Source organism: Phaenicophaeus curvirostris, chromosome 9, assembly GCF_032191515.1.
Source record: "Phaenicophaeus curvirostris isolate KB17595 chromosome 9, BPBGC_Pcur_1.0, whole genome shotgun sequence".
Classification (NCBI taxonomy): Eukaryota; Metazoa; Chordata; class Aves; order Cuculiformes; family Cuculidae; genus Phaenicophaeus; species Phaenicophaeus curvirostris.
In genome coordinates this window covers 8,687,216-8,711,414 of record NC_091400.1, presented here as the reverse complement: position 1 = coordinate 8,711,414, position 24,199 = coordinate 8,687,216, and the positions used below count along the sequence as shown (strand labels likewise).

The 24,199-nt window shown below is 37.2% G+C and overlaps 1 protein-coding gene across 4 annotated transcripts in view; it reads right to left on the bottom strand.

Moving 5' to 3' along the window:
• ATRNL1 (attractin like 1) overlaps window positions 1-24,199 on the bottom strand; it is a 491,214-nt gene that overhangs the window by 354,891 nt on the left and 112,124 nt on the right. For all 4 annotated transcript variants that reach the window (XM_069863707.1, XM_069863708.1, XM_069863710.1 and 1 more), the window contains exons 16-19: window positions 21,867-22,080; window positions 19,660-19,848; window positions 15,858-16,076; window positions 11,031-11,168 (exon numbers count right to left, since the gene is read on the bottom strand). In XM_069863707.1, coding sequence (XP_069719808.1) covers window positions 11,031-11,168; window positions 15,858-16,076; window positions 19,660-19,848; window positions 21,867-22,080 — 760 coding nt within the window. The remainder of the gene's footprint in view (window positions 1-11,030; window positions 11,169-15,857; window positions 16,077-19,659; window positions 19,849-21,866; window positions 22,081-24,199) is intronic.

Here is a 24,199-nt window from a genome sequence, read left to right as displayed (position 1 = left end):
TTGAGGTTTCCCCCCGGCCCGCTCCCCCTATTTATTTTTTTTTTTAACCTTTGTTACACTGTCTTTATCTCAGCCTATGAGGTTTTGAATTTCCCTCTTTTTTCCTTCCTTTCTGACATTGTCTTTATCTCAACCCATGAGTTTCCTCACTTTTACTGTTCCTATCCTCACCTCATACCACTCTACAGTGGTATGAGTGAGCAAGTGGCTGAGTGTCAGCCCACTGAGTAGGGGGTCAGCCCATCACTCTGTCATGGTAACAGTTCTTCATCAGCGCCAACCTTCGCACTGGCATTCCTAAACTGAAGCTTGAACCACTACTTCCCCATGCTTGCTGTTCCTATAATCAGATCACTTTGCAATTAATATGCATATTTTGATTGAGGAAGTAAAATCAGATTTAGAGAATCAAGCATTAGCTTTAAAAAGTTTGGGTTTTTTTTCTTGACAGGAGGTTTATAAAAACCTTCTTTATGTAATCAAGGGAAATCATCAAAAAGATTAAATATGTCAAACAGGCATTCTGTCAAACCTTATTAAATCCCAGAGTCACTCAAATAATCCGTCTCTGGAGTATAATCATAAGGAACGTTACATTCAAGCATTGTTTCTTCTTTTTTTTTTCTCCCATAAAAATATAGACATCTAAACATAACTTGACAATGACACTTCCCTTAAAGTATAACTCCGGGTCCCTCACCTAGGATTATTCTGAGCATAAGCAGGTTATGGAATACAAATGCATCTATAAAAAGGTTCCTAGTTTCAGTTGAGGTTTTGCTTTTAACTTACAATTAATTATGCTAGAAATCATACTTTATGATGCAGATCTAATCTACTACAAAGCAAAAAGAAAATTATATGTGTTTACAATAATTAATAGCAAGCTGAAAAATTCCATTTGCATATTTTGCTTGGCAGTCAAAAAATAGTTGGAACAGTAATTTGTTAAAGATGTCTTTTTCCAAGTTCCTCAACCAACTTTTCTTATGGCCATCATAGAATCGTTAAGGTTGGAAGAGATACCCCCGATCATCCAGTCAACCATCAGCCCAACACCCCTGTGCCTACTAAACCATGTCCCAAAGTGCCACAGCTACACATTTTTTGAACACCTCCAGGGATGGGGATTCCACCACTGCCCTGGGCAGCCTGTTCCAATGTTTCACCACTTTTTCAATAAAGAAATTTTTCCTAATACCCAATCTAGCCTCCCTTGGCACAACTTGAGGCCATTTCCTCTTGTCCTATCACTTGTCATTTTTCTTCTGTTTTAATAGTATGGGATTTATTTGGAAAACATTCTGATTGAAGCAAATATAATTTAAGTCCATAACTAACCCCAAATACAGGCATTTTATTCACTCACTATTCAGACTGTCTGGAACACTGTTCAATAAACAGAATTCACTAAAGGAAAAACTTTCATATCACCTTTTAGGGAAAAGCGTCTTCTAAAAAAAAGAGTGGTTAGTCTAAAAATCTCTCTCAAAAAATCAAGAAGAAATTTCTCTTGAGTACCTTATTCTGCTCTGACCTCTTTTCTTTATATTCCACATGCACTTAAGAAGCCCTCTACCTATTACTATAACTGAACTCCAGCATTTTAGTTAAAATTCACTATTTTTCTTCTATAACAAGGCATTGTATAAAAATGAGCAATTGGTATCATTATCTCTATTCAACACTTCAAAGAAAAAAAAGAAAGAGAAAAAAACCCAACAAAACCCCACCACAACTACTGCAAAACACAATTTCTTGACAGCCCCCTCATTTGTCAAAGCCTTTGGTTATTTTGTTTGTATGGGATAAACAAAATCATGTTTTCTGTTAGCATTTAGCACCATATGTGAGCTTTTCTTTTTCTGAATAATCTTAAATTACAGACTCTTATCACAGAGTTTTATCATGAACTTGTGACCCACTCTTCTTAGAAACTAAGGTACATGACAAAGAGTGGAAGTAGATATTTTTTTTGTTAAATTTAGTCCCCTATTCTAGTACCTGAAGACAGAATGAAACATACCATAACCTACTTTTCACTGATCTCCAACATCTATCCATTTTGATTCAAAGTGTCTTTATTCACATAGACTCCTACGGGCTGTAGGATAAGCCTCCAATTCACTGAATATGTGTTATTTATGTGAATAAACACAAAGTGCCTGCACTAGAAGGTACTCTTTTTCTAACCAGACTTAGTCACTGTGAAAAGAAGCCTTCTGGAACATGATATATCACAGAATGGTTTGGGTCAGAAGGGACCTTAAAAATCCAATGTATATTTAATATAACATGATGAAATACCCAGAGACATGATCTTGACTGCATCGATGAATCCCATGAATATAATTCTCAACATGCTAGATATCCAAAAAGCTAAACAGAAAAAAGGTATAAAAACTGTATCCCAAATCATTCTCAAAGAGAGTCTAAACACCCACCAACTAACGTTCTTTCCTAATTCTACTCGATGACGATGTAGAAGAAAATGCTTTTGCTGCTGTTTGTTCACGCTGCTAGCTGATGATACTGCATTCCTCTCCACTTTCTACATTTCCGTTAGTTTTTCCTACCAATGACAGCTAAAAGCTCTTTGTCCTCATTTTCAGTCCTACCTTACACAGGACTTGAGGCCTCCAAATACAAGATTTTGGACCTATAACAGCTTCAAAACAGAATTCCCCTTAGAAGATACAAGACAGCTGCCTACAACAGCAGGAGAATCCATCTAATTTCCTCTTTTCTGATACTGAAACGCCGAATATCACTCTGATATAATGTTTATGAAAAACTAATAAACCTAACTCTATGTAGTGATAAGAGCTTATTTTTTGCCCTCATTAGTTTCACAACAGTGCAGGTGCTGACCTCTATTGACAACACAGGACAAAAGCATCCAAACTCCAGGCACTGTGGCACAGGCAGTGTCAGGATGAAAGGTATAGGAATAAACATTTTGAAGAGGAAAATATCACTGCAAATCCTACCCACGGCAGGGAGGGTGGAACTGGATGATCTTTAAGGTCCCTTACAACCCAAACTATTCCATGAGCGCAATCAGAAGTGGAAATTGCCTTCTGTGTACAGGAGTTGATCCCCACCAGAACTTTCTGGCTCTCAAGTTTCCTGCTTGTTCTCAATGCAGCCACCAGCCTGGATGCCCTGGACACCAGGGGAGGAGGTTATCTTCAACCGAGTGCTAAAAACACTGGCTATAAGAAAGCTACAAGGTCCTGTTTTCCAACTACTAGCAACTAAGTATTCTTGGCTGGTTAGTTTTGTCTTGACAATGAATAACCTTTAATGCCTCTGCATGCTCCTAGACCTGTGTTGCGTTGTAAGTCCATGTGTGCATGCACCCATCTACTGCACAATCTGCTGCTGCTACCACCACCTCCAGCTGAAAAGCATGACAGGCATCAACAATTACAAGACAGCTTAAACTCCATCAAAAACTATGAGACTCCTATTAGTACTAACCGGATTCATGCGGCTGCACACACCACGGCTTCCTCACTTCAAAAATTTGCATATAAGACAAGAACCATTTGTAAAAATGCAGGAAATTGTGGGGTTTTAAAAGTCTCATAGAAACAACCTATAAACTATTTATTACAACACTATATGTTATACTCCACATTGTTTTTAATTTACCTGACTTCAATAAGCAATTTTATATGACTGCCAGACTCAATGGAGGAAAGATTAATGATTGCTTCAGCGCCAAAATTTAGATGCTTTGTTTTAAATCTCCATCCTCTTCATATAATCATTTTATATAAAAAAACGTGTTTTATTAATTTGGACCCTTTTGTTTCTAAATAATACAAGATATGAGCAAAACATCAGGTCATTACTCACTGAAGTTTAACAGCCAAGAACAGCAGATTTTGTGTTATTAACACAAACTATTACTACAGGCTAATAAAAATAATTTGCTTCTGGACATGTGTTACCACGGCATGGTCACGGCAGCAGAAATAAATAATGCAAATAAAATAATGAAGACACCAGATAAACTAGCTTTATATTTTACATTTTGTTCCAATCACATGTATACAATTCTCTGGAGTAAACAATTAATTATTAATAAATTATTGATCATTATTAATTAATGATCAATTGGGGATTTTTAACATGCAACTTGATGGGGCTCAGGTATTTTTTGTTTCCTTGTGATAAGGATAAGGTTATCACAACTTATAATAACTCCTACCTATTTTCATCAACGTGACAGTCTGTATGACTGTTGCCCACAGAGAACTGCTATTACCACATGTTAGAAGAGATACCAGGGATGGAGATCAGAGGCTGGGAAAGCTTCCAGGGCAGGTTACCAAATAAGATTTCAGCACTAAGGCATTAAGCTTCCAGCTTTAGAATTCTGACACCTAAATTCACCAAAGAGCAAATGGTTTCATCTCCTCTGACTAAGGTGGTGTAGTTTTGAATCAAATGATTCAGAGCTGCACATCAGTTATCAAATGCTCTTTTGGACCTCATGGTATGTAGTCAGTACTCTGGATCCTCTAACAGCTATTAGTCTACCTAGCATTTACAACTTTTCAGTCCACTGAACACGGTTCAGGGAGAAAAGCTTTGCCACATGCCCAGTGGTTTAAGAAATCCAGAACCTAGTAAAATAAGGGGGGGAAAACACTTTCCAAGTGAAGAGAGGACAAAGGAGACACTCCACACAGAAATGTAGTGCTCACCAGATGCCAAAAAAAACTAATAATAATACATTTATATAACTTCCTTAGACAAATATGTAAATGAGAGTACACTTGCATTACACTTGGATTTCTGGCTTTAATGCTAGGGCATTTCATACAACCCAGTAAAAGCATGGATAGCTGTGGTGTAATAAGAAAGGCATGGAGAATCCAAACACTGGATCAACTCTTCCACAGTCAGGGCAAAACTGCTGGAGTCGCAGAAGCACTCGCAGAACAGCATGTCTCCTCTGGTCTTAATTCCACTTCACGAAGCAGACAAAATTAAACAAAAGTGGGTGAAACAAGATAAAGAGCATCTTACTGAAGCAGAGAAGTAATTACTCTACAAAGCTCCCCAGGCTACTTGTACAACACATGCAGTTTATGCATGGATTTCTAAGGTGACACAGATACAATCATAAATCATGTTGGTGAAACAAGCCAGAGAAAAATTAGAGCCAGAAAAAAAAAAACATGAATACTCATACCAGCTGAGGTCAACTCACAATCAACCCTGTAAAAAACAAAAAAAATCTGCTTGGATCAAGTTAGTATGAGACCCTATTGCAACTTCACATACTGAAGACCTTCAACCATGAAGGCAACGGAGAGGCTCCCTGTAAATCACTCTTTAAACACTTCACAAGATAGCAGCTTAGCGGTAACTTACGTATAAATATGTAAAAGACTTGTAAGGTTTTTCTGAAATAGGCTTTACCCTCCCTTAGAACTGGTATGTGGAACTTCAGGCTATGAGCCTAAAGCTTCTACAAGAATCTACTAAAGATGCTTTAGTTCTGTAAAGTAACAGGGTATGAAAAATACAAGTGTTTCGAACCTCTGGTATTTACTGCCTCAGTACATGGCACTGTTTTCAAACCACAGAATGGCTGAGGTCAGAAGGGACTGGTGGTGGTCACCTGGTCCAACCCCTCACCTAGAGCAGATGGTTTCTGAATTTCTCCAGGGAGGGAGGGCTCCACAACCTCTCTGGTCAACCTGCTCCAGTGCTCAGTCATGCTCACAGTAAAAAAATATTTTTAAAAAAAGCAGACTTTACATTTCATGTAAAGCAAAACAATTATCACTTTCCTGCTGCTCAATCTGCTGGCATAAAATAACTCCAGCAACTAGAAATGACTAGAACGCTCAAGTATGTTGTTAAATAAAATAAAGGGGGTGCCTACAGGAAAGCTGGGGAGGGGCTTTTTATCATGGAGTGCAGGGATAGGATGGGATGTTTTTAAGCCAAATGAGGAGAGATTTATATTAAATATTAGGAAGAATTTTTTTGTTGTGAGGTCAGTGAGGCCTTGGCCCAGGTTGCCAGAGCAGTGGTGGCTGCCCCATCCCTGGAGGTGTTCAAGGCCAGGTTGCATGGGGCTTTGAGCAACCTGATCCAGTGGGAGGTGTCCCTGCCCATGGCAGGGGGGTTGGAACTGGATGATCTTTAAGGTCCCTTCCAACCCAAACTATTCCATGACTCTAAATCCTTCAAATATACAGCCATCTTGTGACAGCACATCTCCAAGACACTGCGTCATCAATGGGACTTTCTTGACCAAATATTCAATTCCTATTTTAGCTGAAAATATTTACAAAGGCAAAAGCTGCAGTGGAATCTGTTTGCACAGTTCTGAGTCAGAAGAAAAGAAAAATATTTCAGGTTGCTGAATACAAACCCTTGATGAAGTTTTAAATGTAAGCTTTCATTTCTCCTTTTGAAATCCTATTCCTCAGTCCAACAGCATGTGCCTGGTTTCACCAGTTTTAAGTAGCATCATACAGTTCCTAATACTGTGATTTACTAGTCTTCAGGCGTTTTGAGGCTAAAACCGACATGTACTGTCATTATGCTATGATATTTACTAAATGAAATGATTCTTAGGGAAATAATTTTTCCCACTTTTAAGTTTTCTTCAACAAATACAGTCATGAAATGTTTATATTCAGAACACTTATGTTGATGCTTCTCTACACCTGCTTTATGCAATCACAAACAACATGTAATTTAAAAGCTAAACAGTGACAGTGTTGAATTGAAAAATTAAAATCGCTGCTTTCTTCACCCACACTGCTTGTGTAGTTCTTTGAAATCTAGAATCGCAGAAGCACATAATCATTAAAGTTGGAAAAAACCTCTAACCTCATCCAGTCCAACCATCAGCCCAACAACACTGTGCCAACTAAACAACACACCGAGGTGCCATAGCCACACATTTAAATTACCAGGTACCTTTCTATCAACTAAGCAGACAGCAGCAAATTTTAGTTCAAGAAAGAAACTGAATGATAAACTGTTTTCCTTGTCACACTAGTAACTTTTTCCTTTATGGAAGACAGGTTGCTTCCTACAAAGTGTGTAATTTTTTATATCAAAAAATAATTCTGCTGTATCACAGTTTAATATACAAATGCTGTGCACTATGTATACACGTACACATTTGCCTACAAAAAAATCCACTGTAATATGGGTTAATTTACATGTGTTCCTTGTAAATGAAACTGAATTTTTTTTTTTTTCAAATACCTAATGCACCAATTGTCCTTTGCACTGTGTAGGAACAGGACTCTGTTCTTGATGGTAACCATGGTACCTTTTAACAGATATTTCTTCTGGAGAGACAGGGAAGGAAGGAAATCAGTATCAGTTCCTCTATGTCACGATGAAAACATTTTACAAAGGTTGCTAACTGCTGAATAGGTAGGAACAGTGCCAAAGAAAAACGATCTGTAAATCTAGCCAGCAGGCATCTTGCAAAGTTAGACAGAACCTAAAAACCAAGGAGACCACTTTCAAGTAGCTGCCATGATGAGTTTAACATCTTCCTCATGTCTCTCTCTCATAGACAGTAGCAGTAATGACTTCTGCCATTCTCAGCCTCTTCTCTTATAACCCCCATATCTCAGATGTCACTTCCTTAGCAGAATAAACACATTCTTTGAGAAGCTAGATTGGAACAGCATGGATTTTCCTCCTGTTACTGAAGATTATCTTGGGTATCATGTCATTAATAAGTTGGGGTTTTTGTCTTCTTTTAAGCAACAGAAATAATCTTAACTATATCTAGGCAACTATTTTATTGCTGGGGTCAATTCCACTTAAATCAAGGTACTGTAAAGCTCATCTAACTTCGTCTTTTATTGATGCCTATCTTTTATTTTTCCCCTAATCTCTTGAGGCACTTACTGGACGTATATGAACATTGGATGGATAATGCATCAATGCCAAAGTTCATGTGAAATGAATTCAGGGAGGTGTTCAAGGACAGGGCTTTGTTGGACAGGGTATTGGACAGGGCTTTGAGCAACTTGGGCAGGGGGATGGAACTGGATGGTCTTTACAATCCATTCTGACCCAAACCATTCTGTGATTCTGTGTGCATAGATGTATGCACGTATACACACAGATCTATAAATATAGGTGAAAAGTACTGAGTTGAATACACTGCAAAGGCATGCCCTTACACAGATAGATGCTTTAGAAGAGCAGCAGAAAAGCTCAAATTTATTCTCACAACACTGGAGGAATAAAAAAGGCAGTCAGACTTCTAACCTGGCTGCAACAGATGTTACTGACTTCATACACATAGTATAAACTCACTAGAAACATGTTTATTATTTTGCTGATAGTTTGAAGAGCTAGTAGACAACTAAATGTTTCCAGTAAACAATTAACTTCACATTTTCCAGCAGAAGGATTACAAGTCAAATGTAGGGGGAAGCTGTTGCCTTTAGGACTGAAAATGTCCAACTGTGTGATAGCAGAGAAGAAGACAGATCTATAAAGGTAATAGAAATGCTACAGACTTGCTTAACACTGTTGGAACGGGTCCAGAGGAGGCCACGAAGATGATCAGAGGGCTGGAGCAACTCTGCTACGAGGACAGGCTGAGAGAGTTGGGGTTGCATTACTCCTACTGTAAAATTAACAGCAATTGCAGTGCAGTGCTGGGAAAACTCAACACTGTTCCAGATGTTACCACTTCACAAAAAAAAAAAAATAGCAGTAAAGTGCTTACATTACCTTATTATTAAATGTATTACACATTCACAGTTTGTGTCCTAACTGACTGTAAAGAATTTTCTCCTGGCTTCTCATAATTTAAAGAACAGTTTTAAATAACATGCATAAGATTGATAAGCAGCAAGAGTAAAATATTTTTAACACTGACAACTAAGTAGATAATTAATAAGTTTGAAAATAGTGCTAAAAAATGCTGCCAGGATGACACAAAACTGGCCCAAGCAATCTCCCATTTCATTTTCTTCTCTGTTAATTTATGCTGCAGTCTGTAGTACACAGATAACTGATTTTTTCTAGAATTTCTAGAAAAACTTTACCTAGACACACGGTACATGACGGAAAAAGACCTTGAAGAAAATACAACATTAAGGGAAAACACCAAGACAGCAAGCCAGCATCTGTTCCAATCTACAGTCAGAGCAGGTTTACTTCCAAAATTCATCGTATTTAATGATGAATTTTCTATTACAAAATTTTTATATTCATGCCTTCAAAATTGTACCTGAAATGGGACTTATGCTTTTACTTTAATTATGGTTTTAATCTGCAGCTATTTCAACTTTTTTTCTGTGTTACCAAAAGCAATACCAGAATAAAAGAGAAAAAAAAAATATATAATCATCTCTTTCTCTCTTTATATTTGCACACTGCCCAATCTCTAATCTGGTTCCAAAATCCTCTTAAAACCAGGTAAGATTCATTTGACTTATCAATGGATCACCAGTACCATTTCCTGCAGAAACAAACCCCACAGGTTAGGCAACCCTATATAGGAATAAAAATCATGATACTGAAGAAAATCTAACAGTTCATAATGACTACATTCATCAAAATGTCTTAAAGACTTAAACAGATTTATGGGCTGTATACTACAAACTACAATATACCAATTTAGATAAATCCTCAAAACAATTATCTTTATTTTTTTAAGCATTCTTTATTCTAAATAGCTCCTGTTTAAATCATGTCTACCTATAAAAATATGTACTCTTACAGACTGGGGTTGAAAAAACAAGCCATAAAATTTATAATTTTACCAGTCTTATAAATTGATTTTAGCCATTATTGCACTACACATAATTCACTAAAGGTGATAGAATGCTTATTTGGTTGATAGCTAATGTATCCCTGAAGAATAAAAGCTATATTAATACATCATTTTGCCATAAAGGTGATATAGGCAGCAAAAGAACATTTTGTCAACTTCAGGAAATAAGAGAACTATTAAGAATTATTTAAAGCATCATAAAGCACCAGCAAAATGTGCAATTGTCAATAGGAGTAGACATTAATCTTTCCATCCCCTTGAACACACTTTCTCCATATTGTGCTTAAGTCTACCAGATGAGCAGCTTTATGCATTGGCTATTGCATGTTAAAGAGCTGAGGAATAAGTGAACCCTTGAAGTGAAGAAATATTCTTTGAGAAGCAAAGGTCCAGCTAAATAAAAATCAATAACAGAGAAGAAAAAGTCACGGGACAAAATACTCTAGCAGCCTTCTAGATACAATCCCAGCTACTTTAATGACTTTCCATATTGAATAGATCTCCCCTCCTCTACTAGCTATAAGGGAAGGAGTTACTGTCAACTTTAAAATCGCCCATGCAAGTCAAAAAGCAGCCCTAAGGCTATATTCAAAAACCACCTGGAGTATTGGACTTCATTCTCTCTTTCACTTCAAGAAGAATCCTCCAGTGCAGCAATTACAAAACTAAACAGATTGAACAGGTCAGGGCACCTTACAATCCTCAGTGTACCAGGGTTTTCCATTTGAGCTATACATGAATAAGACTTGTTGGTCTGTTAAATACATATTTTTTTCTGCTAGCATCATACATTTATACAAATAAGTGCTATCAGGCTTTATGGTAGATACTGAACTTCACTTATAAGTACCTTCTCACTGCTTTTAATGGGATTGTTTACAACTAATGAAATGATGCTTCTCTGAAATATGAGGAATTAAGGTCTCGCTCCCAAAAGACAGTTTCTTTCTCCTCCTTTCAATTACTGGGAGAACATCTTTAAATCACCATCTTGTGCTTAGAGCACCAGGAGCACAAAACAACTGCAAAATGATGATTCTGAATGCAAAGTTTTTCTTAAAAAATATTAATCTGATTTTGAATCATTAATTTAGCTGACCAACTAATCTGTTTCACCGAATAAATATTTACCCTTTAAAGAAAAGATAATTTCATGTTACATTTAAAAAGTTAAATTAACATCACATAAAATGTCATTTCAATTTATTTTTTTCCTTGCAGCAGAGCAACTTACCTGTACACTGTCCTCCATTTGTGGGATCCCCGTAATAGCCCGGCATGCATGTTTCACATTGCTTTCCTGTTGTTAGATTTTTGCATTGATCACAGACATTACTGTTGATGCAGGTGCTGTGGCCGTTACACTGGCAAGCTAGAATTTATAATATTTAAAAGGCCATTACTAAATTGCTCTTGGGAACAAAATAATTCATATGCGATTATAAAATTGCACTGAAATGTAATTCTGAGGAGTTTAATCCTGAATAATGACCAACATATGTATTTGTACTTTGACAGAGAACCTCTTTGAAATAGCATTGTGACAAGAATTCACAACAGACCACAGACATTGACTTCGTAGGGACATGTGAGTTTATGGTGTGTGGTTTTGCCATAGAAAGTGCCTGAATCCAGCCCTCAAAGCTTTAAAATGCTGCCCAGTCACCTAAGAGCCCTGTTAAGAGGGAGTAAGTCACCAGCTGAAACCAAATGAAAGCCCCATACCTGCATGCAATCTACTGTGAAGCGTTTGAAAGGCACCTGTGATGGAGAACGTGAACAACTCACACACAAACTTATAGCTACTGGGGAGAGAGAACTTACAAAAAAATGAACTAAAGATAGGCTTAGTTTTAACAGTTCTTGATCCTTCCATTAGCTTTGGCATACCAAGGCGTTTTAAGGACATCAGGACCACAACAAGCAGCTCAGTCCCACCTCACTCTGATGAAAGTAAAGAAAACGGACTCCTATTGACAGAATTTTTTACACCTGACCTTAAAAGCATAAAATTATTTTCTGCCAAACAACAGCACTATAAACATTGATCTTGCACCACACTTCCACTCCAGTTCTCCACGTATGGGAGAAACTCAGGAAGTACTGAGCTCTATTGTAGCAAACCCACAAAGTGAATTCTGCCAGAACCATTGATCCTGCTGCCAAGAACCTGATGAAGGACCAAGAGGTTTTGAAGGATGACCTGTCTATAGGGTAGGACATCAGAGCTCAGAGAGCTCTGAAGATGAGCAATCTGTCAATGACAGCACTTTGTCTAGTGTCACACTACGTCAAACCTGTCAGTTCCTCACTGGGGAAGGGTGAAGGACGCAGCAGAGGACAGCTATTGCAGGAAGATCGTTTTTTTTAAAGAAATTTGGATTTTTAATCTAAATGTCACAGTGAGCGGTGCCATGGCTAAGGGGAAAAAAAATGTTATCACTGCATGACTTAAAAGTTTTTAGGGCTGTTTAGAATGTAGTAACCTAACACATTTACAGTCATTGTCAGGCTTGGCTTATAAACCTCCCAAGTTTACAATCTCTTCATTCTTCTGTAGCCCTGCCTACAGAATCCTGCAAACCAATATTTCTGTACAACTGGAAAAGAAGTTTTCTCACTGTCTTGACTAAATCTTTTAGAGAGTACAAGTTATCTTCTTCCTAAGAATACTTGACGATTGGACAACTCTGCGGGGACTCCTCCAGGCACTTTGCCCTCAGGCGGTTTGTTGCCTGTCTTGGAAAAAAGGCTACATGAAAATACCAGGAACTGCAGCCCCACTTGCGCTTTGGTTTCTGTGTCTTACACATCAAATGGCTTAAAGAGAATGTTAAAAAAAAAAGGTACCAAAAGCAAACACAGATAGTGCTTTAAATTGGTGTTCTATTAAAGTAAAATGGTCTTATTAAGATTGTACCATAAAGTAGGCAACATTATTCATTTTTATATTCTCTAACTAGTAAGTCACTGACTTAAAAATTTTTCATTGCTTCTAATGTTTAGTTTTGTATTTTTTATTTTTGTGTGTTATTCAAAGAATAATGAAAGTAAATTTAATTAATTAAATTTTTAATTGTGAATTTTAGTTTTCTGGAAGCCATTATATTATCTGGTCATGTGTGATAACTCTTAATTATAATGTTTTGTTAGAGGCAAAGAAAACAGAAGAAAGTTTTAAAGCAAATTCAAAAAAATATATCTACAATAAGGACCAATGCAATCTACAATTGATATGACATGCCATTTGAAAAGTGTGTTACATATTTGCCAGTTTCCTTAAAAATATGTATCTCATTGAGAGGAGTGAAAAGCCAGAAGGAGTTGCGAAATTCAACATCTTTCTGTGACACAGATGAGTGCAAACAAACTGCAGATATCAGTATTAAATAATGACGATAATAATTTAAATAATGAGACACTATAATGATTGTTTTTACAAGAACTAGGAGTTAAAATATTAAAAAATCATTTTTTCTGTAAATAATTTTAATTTGCATCACTGGCAGGAGCAGAGTAATCTTCCTCATACATACAACCGTGATTTAGCTGAATCTTTGGTGAGGCTGCCCTGGAGATAAGCAATTATCTATCCAATGTTGTTTTGACCTGTGTGTATAGTTGGTGACGTTGGCAATTGTTAATAATTATAGTTTTAAGGAAATAAAAAGGATGTGTGTATTAGAATCTGGATCTAGACTAAAAATACTTCATCTAGCTGCAAACAAACTAGTTAGAATCAATTCACACTGCTTTTCATAGGAAAATTTTAGACTGTAAAGACAAATTTGGCCTTCCACTCTATCTAAATTGCTCTTCTGCAAGAAGCAATGTCAACACTATTTACTTTTCTCCTTTTTCTATATACATATTTGCTATTTTGTTTATAACATTTCAGTTAAAATGGAAATCTGATGAAAACATATTCATATCAAAAGAAATACTATGACAACTGCTTTGAGGACTACTGATTTCAAAACGACCAGTCACAAAAAGAAACATTTTTATGGTACCTGCTGAATACTACCTTAAATAGTCGAACTGAAAGAAAATGAGGATGATTTTAAAACACTTATCAGCCACACAATTGCCCAGAGGCACTATAAAGAGCACAGTTACGAACTACAAGGAAAACTAAATGCATACATGAATGAACACGAACGATTTAGCCAATCATTCATCAAAGTGGCTGAATAATCTTCAAACTATGTTATAACCTATTTATTTTTTCTATCCAAACTACAAAGTGTTCAGTAGGCTGATATAGACTTAGAATCACTTCTATCTTCTTTCAAGTATGTCAAATGATTGCTGTGCTTAGGATAATAAACCGTGCGTGTGTAATCCATTATAGATGATATTTTCAGAAAATGAAAACAAAAGGTTAGAAATGAAACTTTAAGCCTATACAAATCAAAATGAGATTTCACATCAATTGAAATTTTACTCCTACCATTTCTGTAGGATTTGCCTCTTAAATTTATAAAACAGGTGGGTTTTTAAACTGAAGAGGAACTTCAATGAATTCTTGGTCAAAACATAAAATGAACACTGATGTTTATCCATGAGGAATAAACATTAAACAAAAAAGGTGATGAAGTCTGCAAATTCAAATGTTTTAGATTATGATATATAAATGAATTGCTTATTTCACTAGTCATAGATACTATGCATTCCAGTAAAAATTGTTCTAGTTTGAGCTAAAGTAGAATAAGTTTTCTAATTTCAGCTCAGTCTCGTCTAAGTAATTTCATTTTCTGAAATTAACTCGTTCTTCAGACAGTGTTTCTCTCTAAAGCAATAACACAGGGCATCAGGATGTAGAAAGCCATTGCTTATCCTTATTCCTATAGAAACCAAAGCCATCCTCAAGCTGGCAGCATGCTCTAAGTGAAGGGGAAAAAAAAAGGGTGACACCTGCAGGGATGGGCGGACAGGACAAGTGATCCCAAACTGACCAGCAGAGGATTTCAATTCATATATGTCATACTTAGTAAAAAACCTTCGATGGCAAAGGTCCAGCAAGGACTTCTTCTGCCTGTTTGTCCCTCATGCTGGATCCATGCGTTCCTGCATCCAGCTCCCTCCTAGCCTGGAACCTTTCCCCAAGCCTGTAAAGTCATTCTACTGTTTCCACAAACTTACTAGACGGGGTTTTTTTCGTTCAGGAAATGGTATTAGATGGCTTGAAGTATTTTGTTTTTAACTTAGAGCATTTGACAGTGTTCACTTGGTTTTATATTTCAGCTCACTATTCTAAAACTTGGAGGGGAGGAAAAAAAAAATCTGTTCTGTACCTAAAGTTTCCAAAAGCAAAACTTTCTTTAGAGATTCTGCTTTCCAAATAATATAGTGATGCATACACTTACGTATATAAATATATTTATAAACACACATATGTATGCACACACAGAGAATATGCTCATGAAAAAGGTACCCAGGAGAGTTGCATGTATCCACAAAAGCTTTGATCCTAGAGAAGCTCCAGCTTCCAAATTTATCAGCAGTAGGAACACTTGCTAGAAAAATAGTTTTAGCACAATTGCACCATTTATTCTAAAAAAAAAGTTTCAAGCTGCCTTTTATCGTAAATTCCCTCAGGGGAGGCTGTCAAACTCCCCACTGGGCTTTTCATTTGCCTGCACTGCTGCACTGCTGCTTTCAGGATTTGAGCATTTCCAAATAGGAGGCTGTACCAGCTCAGTTTCCAGTGTCTTTAAGCACCTCATGTCTTGCTTACTTTTCCAATGAACTTAAAAATTAAAATACTATAGTCAGATTGATATGGCTTAAGTTTAGACCTCAGAGATTCTCCCTAAGATTTACAAATAAATAGCAATTTTGGATAAACTAAATTTCACCTGTGAATCTCAATGCCAGGAAGCACATTTGTGTTCAGTAGACAGAGATAAAAACTATATATTTTGGAAATATTTTGGAAAAACAAATCTCTCATGTAAATACTGATTTTATTACTCAAAATAATTATGTTAATTTGGCAAGCTGAAACAGAGAAACATCTCTTATTTCATATACAAGAAAGAATAGGAGCAAACCTTACCTGGACACTGGATAAATGACCACTCATAATTTTTCTCTTTCGGACAAAGACCAGCATCAAGCACCATTTCATTGGAGTTTGCGCCAACAGGCTTCATTGGGCCTCTTGATGATCCTTCCAAACACTGCCCTTTTCCAGTGTTACTGGGATCATTACACCATCCACACCCAGGCTGTTCCAAACACTGTCCACAGGTCCTCAGTCCAGAGCAGTTTTGAGCTTTATTACATGGAATACAATATTAACGCAAGGGTTTAGGGGTCATTTTTTTTAATAAGAAGTTAGGATTTTACAACAACTGATGAAGAAACAATTTTGCATTTCTATCACCTTCTGCAAATTAACACATTTGGGAACATTAGTGAGAATATCCCCGTTTTCTTTAGAAGTTGTAATTCTTCAGAAATCACAAAATACAGAGCTGGTGCTTGTTACGCCACCATGGAACAACAAAGGTTTCAACTAAACAAAGATACTGAGGTGGAACAATAATGTTACACATCTTCATTAAATGCCATGATAAAATATATATCCTGTGCTTATTAATATGTATTATGGGATGTGTATATTACTAAATTTATTGACCTAAACAAGCCTTCCAAAAGGAAAACTCTAGAATTCAAGACCAAGTCATTAATCCAAATAAGAGTGATTATAATAATAAAAAAAATTGTGGTAAGTTTTAATTCAAACCAAACATTTATTTGGGTACAAAGTAACCCAGGATCACTCCTAAGTATTCATCTACAAACATGACTCAAGTGTCCTTCTGTAGAGCTTTTGAAACAATCTAGAATAATGCACATTTTTCAAAAAAAAACTACAAGTCATAATTCAATCTCATTTAATTAAACTATTCCGCAAGAGATTTGTCTGTTAGGTTTCATTTTTAATTTGCATATTAAAAATCAAATCTTTATCTGGTTCTTTTATATTCTTTATTTAAATAATTTGATTTCTCATAGAAACGGCCAACCTCATATTTAAGCAATCTGTTTAGAAGCAAATAATATTCATATTCTGAAGTTACTGCTATTTCTTATTAATAAGAAATTAACAATTTCGTATCTTCAGGAACGCCATTAGAGTTCACAAGTTTATTTGAGCTTTTTCTGTTACATCTTAAGTTTTTGAAATTAATGCTGTAATTTTGTAGATACTTATAAAATAAATTATAAAAGCAGACCAGATCTTCAGGAAGATCCTACCAGGAAGCCAGAAATAGCCTGTTTCTTTTTTAAAAGAAAGTATTTTAAAGGTTTGTGGAGGTGTTTTGGAGGATGCTCAAATGTCTGTTACACAAGTGTAACCTCTCACATCCTGGCTCAGCTGCAGCCAAGTCTCTATATTCAACTAATGGTCATGTTCACAGCTACCTGGACCACTCTACTCCATAAAGGTAATACTTGAATGCATACTGTAGAGGCTATAGTAAGCAGAAAAATTTAACTCCTAATGAAATAAACTGATAGCAGAAGAAAGCTAGCTACACTGACCTCAGCAGTTACTACTGTGCCTTTGACACAGTTTCTCACAGCATTCTGCTTAGGAAAATCTCAGCCTCTGGCCTGGACAGGCGCACACTCTCCTGGGTGGAAAACTGGTTGGCTGGCCGGGCCCAGAGAGTGGTGGGAAATGGTGTGAAATCCAGCTGGAGGCCAGGGACAAGTGGGGTTCCCCAGGGCTCAGTGCTGGGTCCAGCCCTTTTCAATGTCTTTATCAATGACCTGGATGAAGGCATCGAGTGCACCCTTAGCAAGTTTGTGGACGACACTAAGCTGGGTGGAAGTGTCGATCTGCTGAAGGGTAGGGCGGCTCTGCAAAGGGATCTGAACAGGCTGGACCGCTGGGCAGAGTCCAATGGCATGAGGTTCAACAAGGCCAAATGCCGGGTCCTGCACTTGGGGCACAACAACCCTGTGCAGTGCTACAGACCAGGGGAAGAGTGGCTAGAAAGCTGCCTGGAGGAGAGGGACCTGGGGGAGTTGGTTGACAGCGACTGAACATGAGCCAGCAGTGGTCCAGGTGGCCAAGAAGGCCAATGACATCCTGGCTTGTATCAGAAACGGTGTGACCAGCAGGTCCAGGGAGGTTATTCTCCCTCTGGACTCGGCACTGGTGAGACCGCTCCTCGAATCCTGTGTTCAGTTCTGGGCCCCTCACCACAAGAAGGATGTTGAGGCTCTGGAGCGAGTCCAGAGAAGAGCAACAAAGCTGGGGAAGGGGCTGGAGAACAGGCCTTATGAGGAGCGGCTGAGAGAGCTGGGGTTGTTTAGCCTGGAGAAGAGGAGGCTGAGGGGAGACCTCATTGCTCTCTACAACTACCTGAAAGGAGGTTGTGGAGAGGAGGGTGCTGGCCTCTTCTCCCAAGTGACAGGGGACAGGACAAGAGGGAACGGCCTCAAGCTCTGCCAGGGGAGATTTAGACTGGACATTGGGAAAAAAATTTTCACAGAAAGGGTCATTGGGCACTGGAACAGGCTGCCCAGGGAGCTGGTTGATTCTCCTTCCCTGGGGTGTTTAAGGCATGGGTGGGTGAAGAGCTAGGGGGCATGGTTTAGTGTTTGATAGGTATGGTTGGACTCGATGATCCGGTGGGTCTCTTCCAATCTGGTTATTCTATGATTCTATGAAATATTTAAAAGTAATGAAAACTGTCACAGAAAAAATACTCCAGTAGTCTAAATATACATGCAGATATCAAAAAAAAAAAAACCAGACAGTTAAGCTGAATGAGATCTCAAAAGGACTTTACACAGTGCAGAAAGCTGCAGCATGAGCTCCTGTATCAGACCTGGTAGAATCTAAATAGGAGGAAACATTTCAAATATTGAAAAAGGGAGGAAGAAGAAAAAAAGAAAAGGAGCTCAAATGTTCTTGCAAATCAACATTAATCATGTGGCACAAAACAGTTCTAACCAGACCTCATCAGATCCAGACCCGAATGACACAAAGTCTGTTTTTTTAACACATTAGTGGGTCAGCAGAAAAATAAAGACCACGATTCTGTACTGGTTGGCTTCCCTGTCAGAGACACACTGGAGATGATCCAAAGAATTCTCAGGTTGATTTTTATAAAGCTAGGTCTAAAGAAGTATCAGCTGCATTATCTTCATGGGAGAGAAAACAGAAACAAACGTGAAAATCCTCAGATATTCTCTGTAGTGGCATTCAGCTGCAGAACTGGAAAGAGAACTGAGAAGTTATGGCTGAGAAGTTATGGGGATACTCGAACAGAATTTTCTAGTCCACAGTGAACCTGGAGAGTAGAACCAAAGGGGACGTCTGAGCTGCACCTTCACTGCTTGACACAGAACTCACCTGCCTTGTTTTTAACCTCACATGCTATGAAGGTGTACTACTTTAAATCTACTAACAAATCTGAATTTTAAAAAATCGGAATTCAGCTCATCACTTTTTTTATAAAACTAAGTATAAACCTAAAGTCTGCTTATTATTTCCCCAATTTTCAAAGCATTTAGTTCCAATAGCCATTATTTGACACACTAACGCTGGTCACACAAATAATATAGTATTTTCCTATATATGAAAATAATGCACACTTTTTACTATCTATTTTAACAGACTAAACATGTATCATCATAAAAGAGTTGCCAATATTTTATCTGTATCTAGGAAAGACATACACAGTACTGACTGCTCACATTAGTAGCTATAAAAGGTGATTCATCTGAAAATATTTTTATCTCTAGTGAACGTGCTGAATCCTATTCATATAGATGCTCTTTTGAGTGGGGAAAAAGTACAATGGCACAGTTAATAGGTTCGTTAAGATACTCACGGGAGCACGTGGCAGTCTGCCATTCTAGACACTGTCCATATGGGAAGGAGATTATATAGGCATTTGAGTCCACGCATCGTTTTGTACTGCTGCACCACATACATTCCATACCGTTACTCGTGCAGTTAGAACACGTTGTTCGCAGAGAGCACGGCTTTTTGCAGGGTCTGGCATTCTGGTTGGGACTAACTGGAAAAGAACCACAAACATTTATAGTTTTGACCGCAAGTGCAAGCTCCTCTTGCTTTACTCATAGGTTCCAGTAGAAAAATCCTTATTAAGGTGAAAGTGGTTGCTTCCTTAATTAGCTATAAATAAGGTCATTCAAACTTATGGTACAGCACATAAACACAATAATATTTTACAAAAATTAAGGCTGAGTTATACTATAGCTCTATGAGTCCATTTAAAAATGTTCACAATTCTATCTATATAGAGAAATAGTAAATTTAATACTCACTACCTGGTAATGTCAGCTTAAGTTACTCGTCATGTATGACATAAAATAAGTCTCAAACTTCTGTATCAAGTACAACAGAGCTCTGGGTCTATTGTTCTCGTTAGTTTAACAACATATAAGCAACAAATGTTCTACTTACAACTTATCCCCTAAGATTTTGCCTTATAGTGTACATATGAAAGTCACTAGAATTCAACAGGAAAGTAAAAAAGAAACATTGTTCAACATAAAACAGAAATGGTCAGGGTAGAGTGCTTGTTGTTGGTTGGATTTTAGTTTTCTGTATTAGAGACTATATTTTTATTAGGTTACAGGTATATGACATCTCAAAAAGTTGTAACACACAAAAAGCACTTGTACACTCTACCTCCTGATGTTTGCATTGATTTCAAGCAAAACTGTAAAGTATAAAAGAACAAGAGTATAATAATTAAGTAGGAAAACAAAAGTATAGACAGTACTATCTTTTCCAGGCAGAAGTGCCTTGTGAAACATTGGGATGAAGCCCTCCTATGTATTGCCATGGTTTTTTATATTATTGACTGATATTCAATAGAAGCCAAGTTCTCAAGTAACTCTTCATCTGATAATATAGTAATGTCAAATCACTTAACCATGGCTGTTCATGGATTTGACTTACTATCTGTTAAAGCTGTGGTTTGCAATTAATAAAAAATACAAATTAAAAACTAACAAGAATCATCTAAACTATAAAGTTACTCTTGTAAACCTAAATTACTTTGACTTCTGTGGTCTACAAAGTACCTCAAGACTGCAAAAATAAAAAACAACTAAAACAATATACCAGTAACAGATGCGTTTAATGTTGATGTAAAGGCAAAATACTGCATCTTAATAATGTCACTTGTTTTCCACCTAGTGTACCCTTTGTATCGAGAGATGTCTTCCACTGTGACTGTAACTTTTACTGGTTTGAGAAACACCGGGTAAATTATTACCTATTCACTCAAAATTAAGAACATTGTGAAAGTTGGAATTTTTAGGAAATAAAGGTGGCATTAGCACCAACTGTAGCATATACGCTTTGCAGTTACAGTACTATTTGGAATTGCTTATAAGAAAATAAATGATCCGTAAGATCATACTTTAGTTAACAAGTCTGACAGCTTCACGGTTTAACCATCACACTGATAGGCAGTGTTCCCAACACACCTACAATGTAGCTATTTTCCAGTTTTGCACAGACAACACACAAAGTAAATTCTAAGGGGAAATTTAATGAACTTCATGTGCTCAACCACACACACTATGAAGAGAAACAAAGGACAAAAAGACGATGAAAATGCTTATTTGAATTGTCAAGTGATTATTTGCCACAGGAATCTTTACACACAAACAAGCCTAAAAGATGGAAACAAGAATTTTGGGGTTGCCAGTATTTTAGACCATTAAAATGTTCATTGATGTTTAGCAAGATTCAGAAAGAAAACGTCAGCCTCGTTGAACACCTCCATGCTACAATCACCGTTGTCAGTGACTACTCCCAATTTACTTGTAAGACTTCAGGTGCCATGCAAGCAAAGCCATGTAAACTAATTCACAAATAAATATTTGCTGCTTAAAGAATGCTTTTCGTTTTCTAGATGAAAATCCTTATTAAAAAGGAATAAAGTATTTTTTAAGTATTATTTAATCCAAATTGCCCAAAAATCCCTCTAAACCAAATGCAAACCCAAACAGCTTGCTAATCATGACAGTAACAGTAACTAAGTATAAGATTGCTTACCGACAGGTTTTTCACACACAAGACCATCTGCCATTGCAGTGCATGGATTTGCTTTCAGACCTGCCACCTCGGCTCTTTCTAGATATGCACAGAAGCCGGAGTCATTCGGCTCTCCAGGAAGCCACTGCAGAGTTGTATTTGTAAATGGAGACATGTCATCCCAGCCCCAGTAGGAGATGTTGATCTTGCGTAAACCTACCCAAGGTGAAATTTTCTATGAATCAGAATGAAACAAATGTGAGACGATTAGTTAAAATGTCTTTTTTTTTCATTAAAATATTTCAAAGAAAATCAACAACAACTTCACATTTTGACTGAATTCACCATGCTCTCCTCTCACCTTATTATCTCATTAGTCATTGTCCATACAGGTTTTATCTTAAAATAACAAAACCCCCACCCACAATATGCTGCTTTTCTACTAAAAATCTGTGTTTGTTCTGTTCAAAGTCAATTCTGATTACTATTATTTGATACAAAATCAGAAACCAGGCCAAACAGTCACAATGAAATTGGGGATTTTTGTCCAGTGGCTACTATATTGATTACTATTTGCTAGGCCAGGGCGGATAATAAAATACATGTAAGTTAACAACTCACAGAAATCAAAGTTCAGGAAAAAAACAGGATAATTATTCCACCCTCTAAAACTCTGTATTGCTAATACTGATCAACACCTTTAGGTAATTCAGATGCAGAGATGAAAGAGGCACATCCCAATTCCAATAACATTAAATACGTGTTGAATACACTCTTACTAATGATTATAAGCTATAAAAAAATCTAGTCTAGAAAACACAAAAAGCAATAACTCTCAAAAAATACTTACAATGGCTAAGTAAAATTATCTGTCCATATTTATAATTTCATTTCCACACAATTACCAAGAGAAAAAAATAATATTTGTGGCATAAGGCTTTTACCTTTTCTAGGATAAATCTACATACATTTCTTGCTCCCATCACTGCAAATATCTCAAGATACTGAAAACAAACACATTTCATCATGTAATCTCTGTGCAGGCAGTTTTCGTTAACCCCAGTTTAAATACAAGAAATGCAGATATAAAGAGACTAGGGTGGGCAAACAAGAGAGTGCCAACCACCACAGCTGTCTGTGCTGGGCAAAGGACAGATGTTGTCAGCTTGAAAGCACAGATGTTGAACTGATTGTGAATTAGCTTCTCAACTGATTTAATTCACAGGCCAAGGTAAGTAAGACTTTTAAAGGGATCCTGCCATGGTTCAAGATCTATGTGTTATACCCCAAGTGAGGAAGAGTCACTGCCATAATCTCTCAAGGAGATCTTTCATCTTTGATCTCACATCTCTCTCTGGCCACTCAGGTGTAATCTATGGCTGAAAAATATTTCAGAGCTCTTAAATCTACACTTGATCATAGCGATCCTTTGTTTTTTTTCACCGCCTCGTTAGACCAAACTGAAATAGAAGGATTATTAATTTTGCATCACAAATACCACTGGTAATCGCATTTTTAAGAAATCAGTACGTAGATAACCAGTGCTTCTGATCTCCCTGAAATGTACTCCTGATGCTTTCTTCTTCTTCTGCCCTATCAGATGGGACTAAGATCAAACAGAACTTGCTACAGTAATTAGCAGACATACAGATGCAAGAGAAAACTTAAATACATGAGAAATTTACTAAGAAATGTTGCACTCCAAGCAGTGATGCACCCTGGGAGACTCTTGAACAGCAATGAGAACATCCAGCAAAAATGCCACCACCCCCCTTGCATCTTTTGTATTTACTTCACTACTTCATTGCTATCCCAGGTGACAAACTGTGCAAGTCTCCCACATTCTGGATACTAGAAAGAACACGATGCAAGCAGTAAAGCCAGAACATGGGCATCTGAAAAGAGGTAGATAATACATCTGTTGTCTTATTTGTTATTTAGTTGCTTAGATTGCTGTATATGTACGTGGTCCACATGCATCAGAAAACCTTAGATATATATGCATGTCTCTAGACATCTCTGTAGAATGCTAAGGATGCACATCAGGCACATATCAAAAATGTCAGGGGCTTAGACAGGATAAATTGCTGACAAACACAGATCTAAAACAACCCTAAATGCCTGCTTTGGGACTGCGGAATGCTAGCCAAGAGAACCTTCAACTTATCAATTGCTGCAATTGCGCTGCCAAATAATTTGGCCTCAGCATCAGTACATAGAAAACAGAGATCCTATTCCAGCCATGGCGAAAAGCATGCCAGGTCAACAATGAAAACTGACTGTACAGCAGTGACATTTGGAGATAAATTCTTCTTATTTGAATAGGAGTGTGCCTCAGAACCCCTTTAATGATG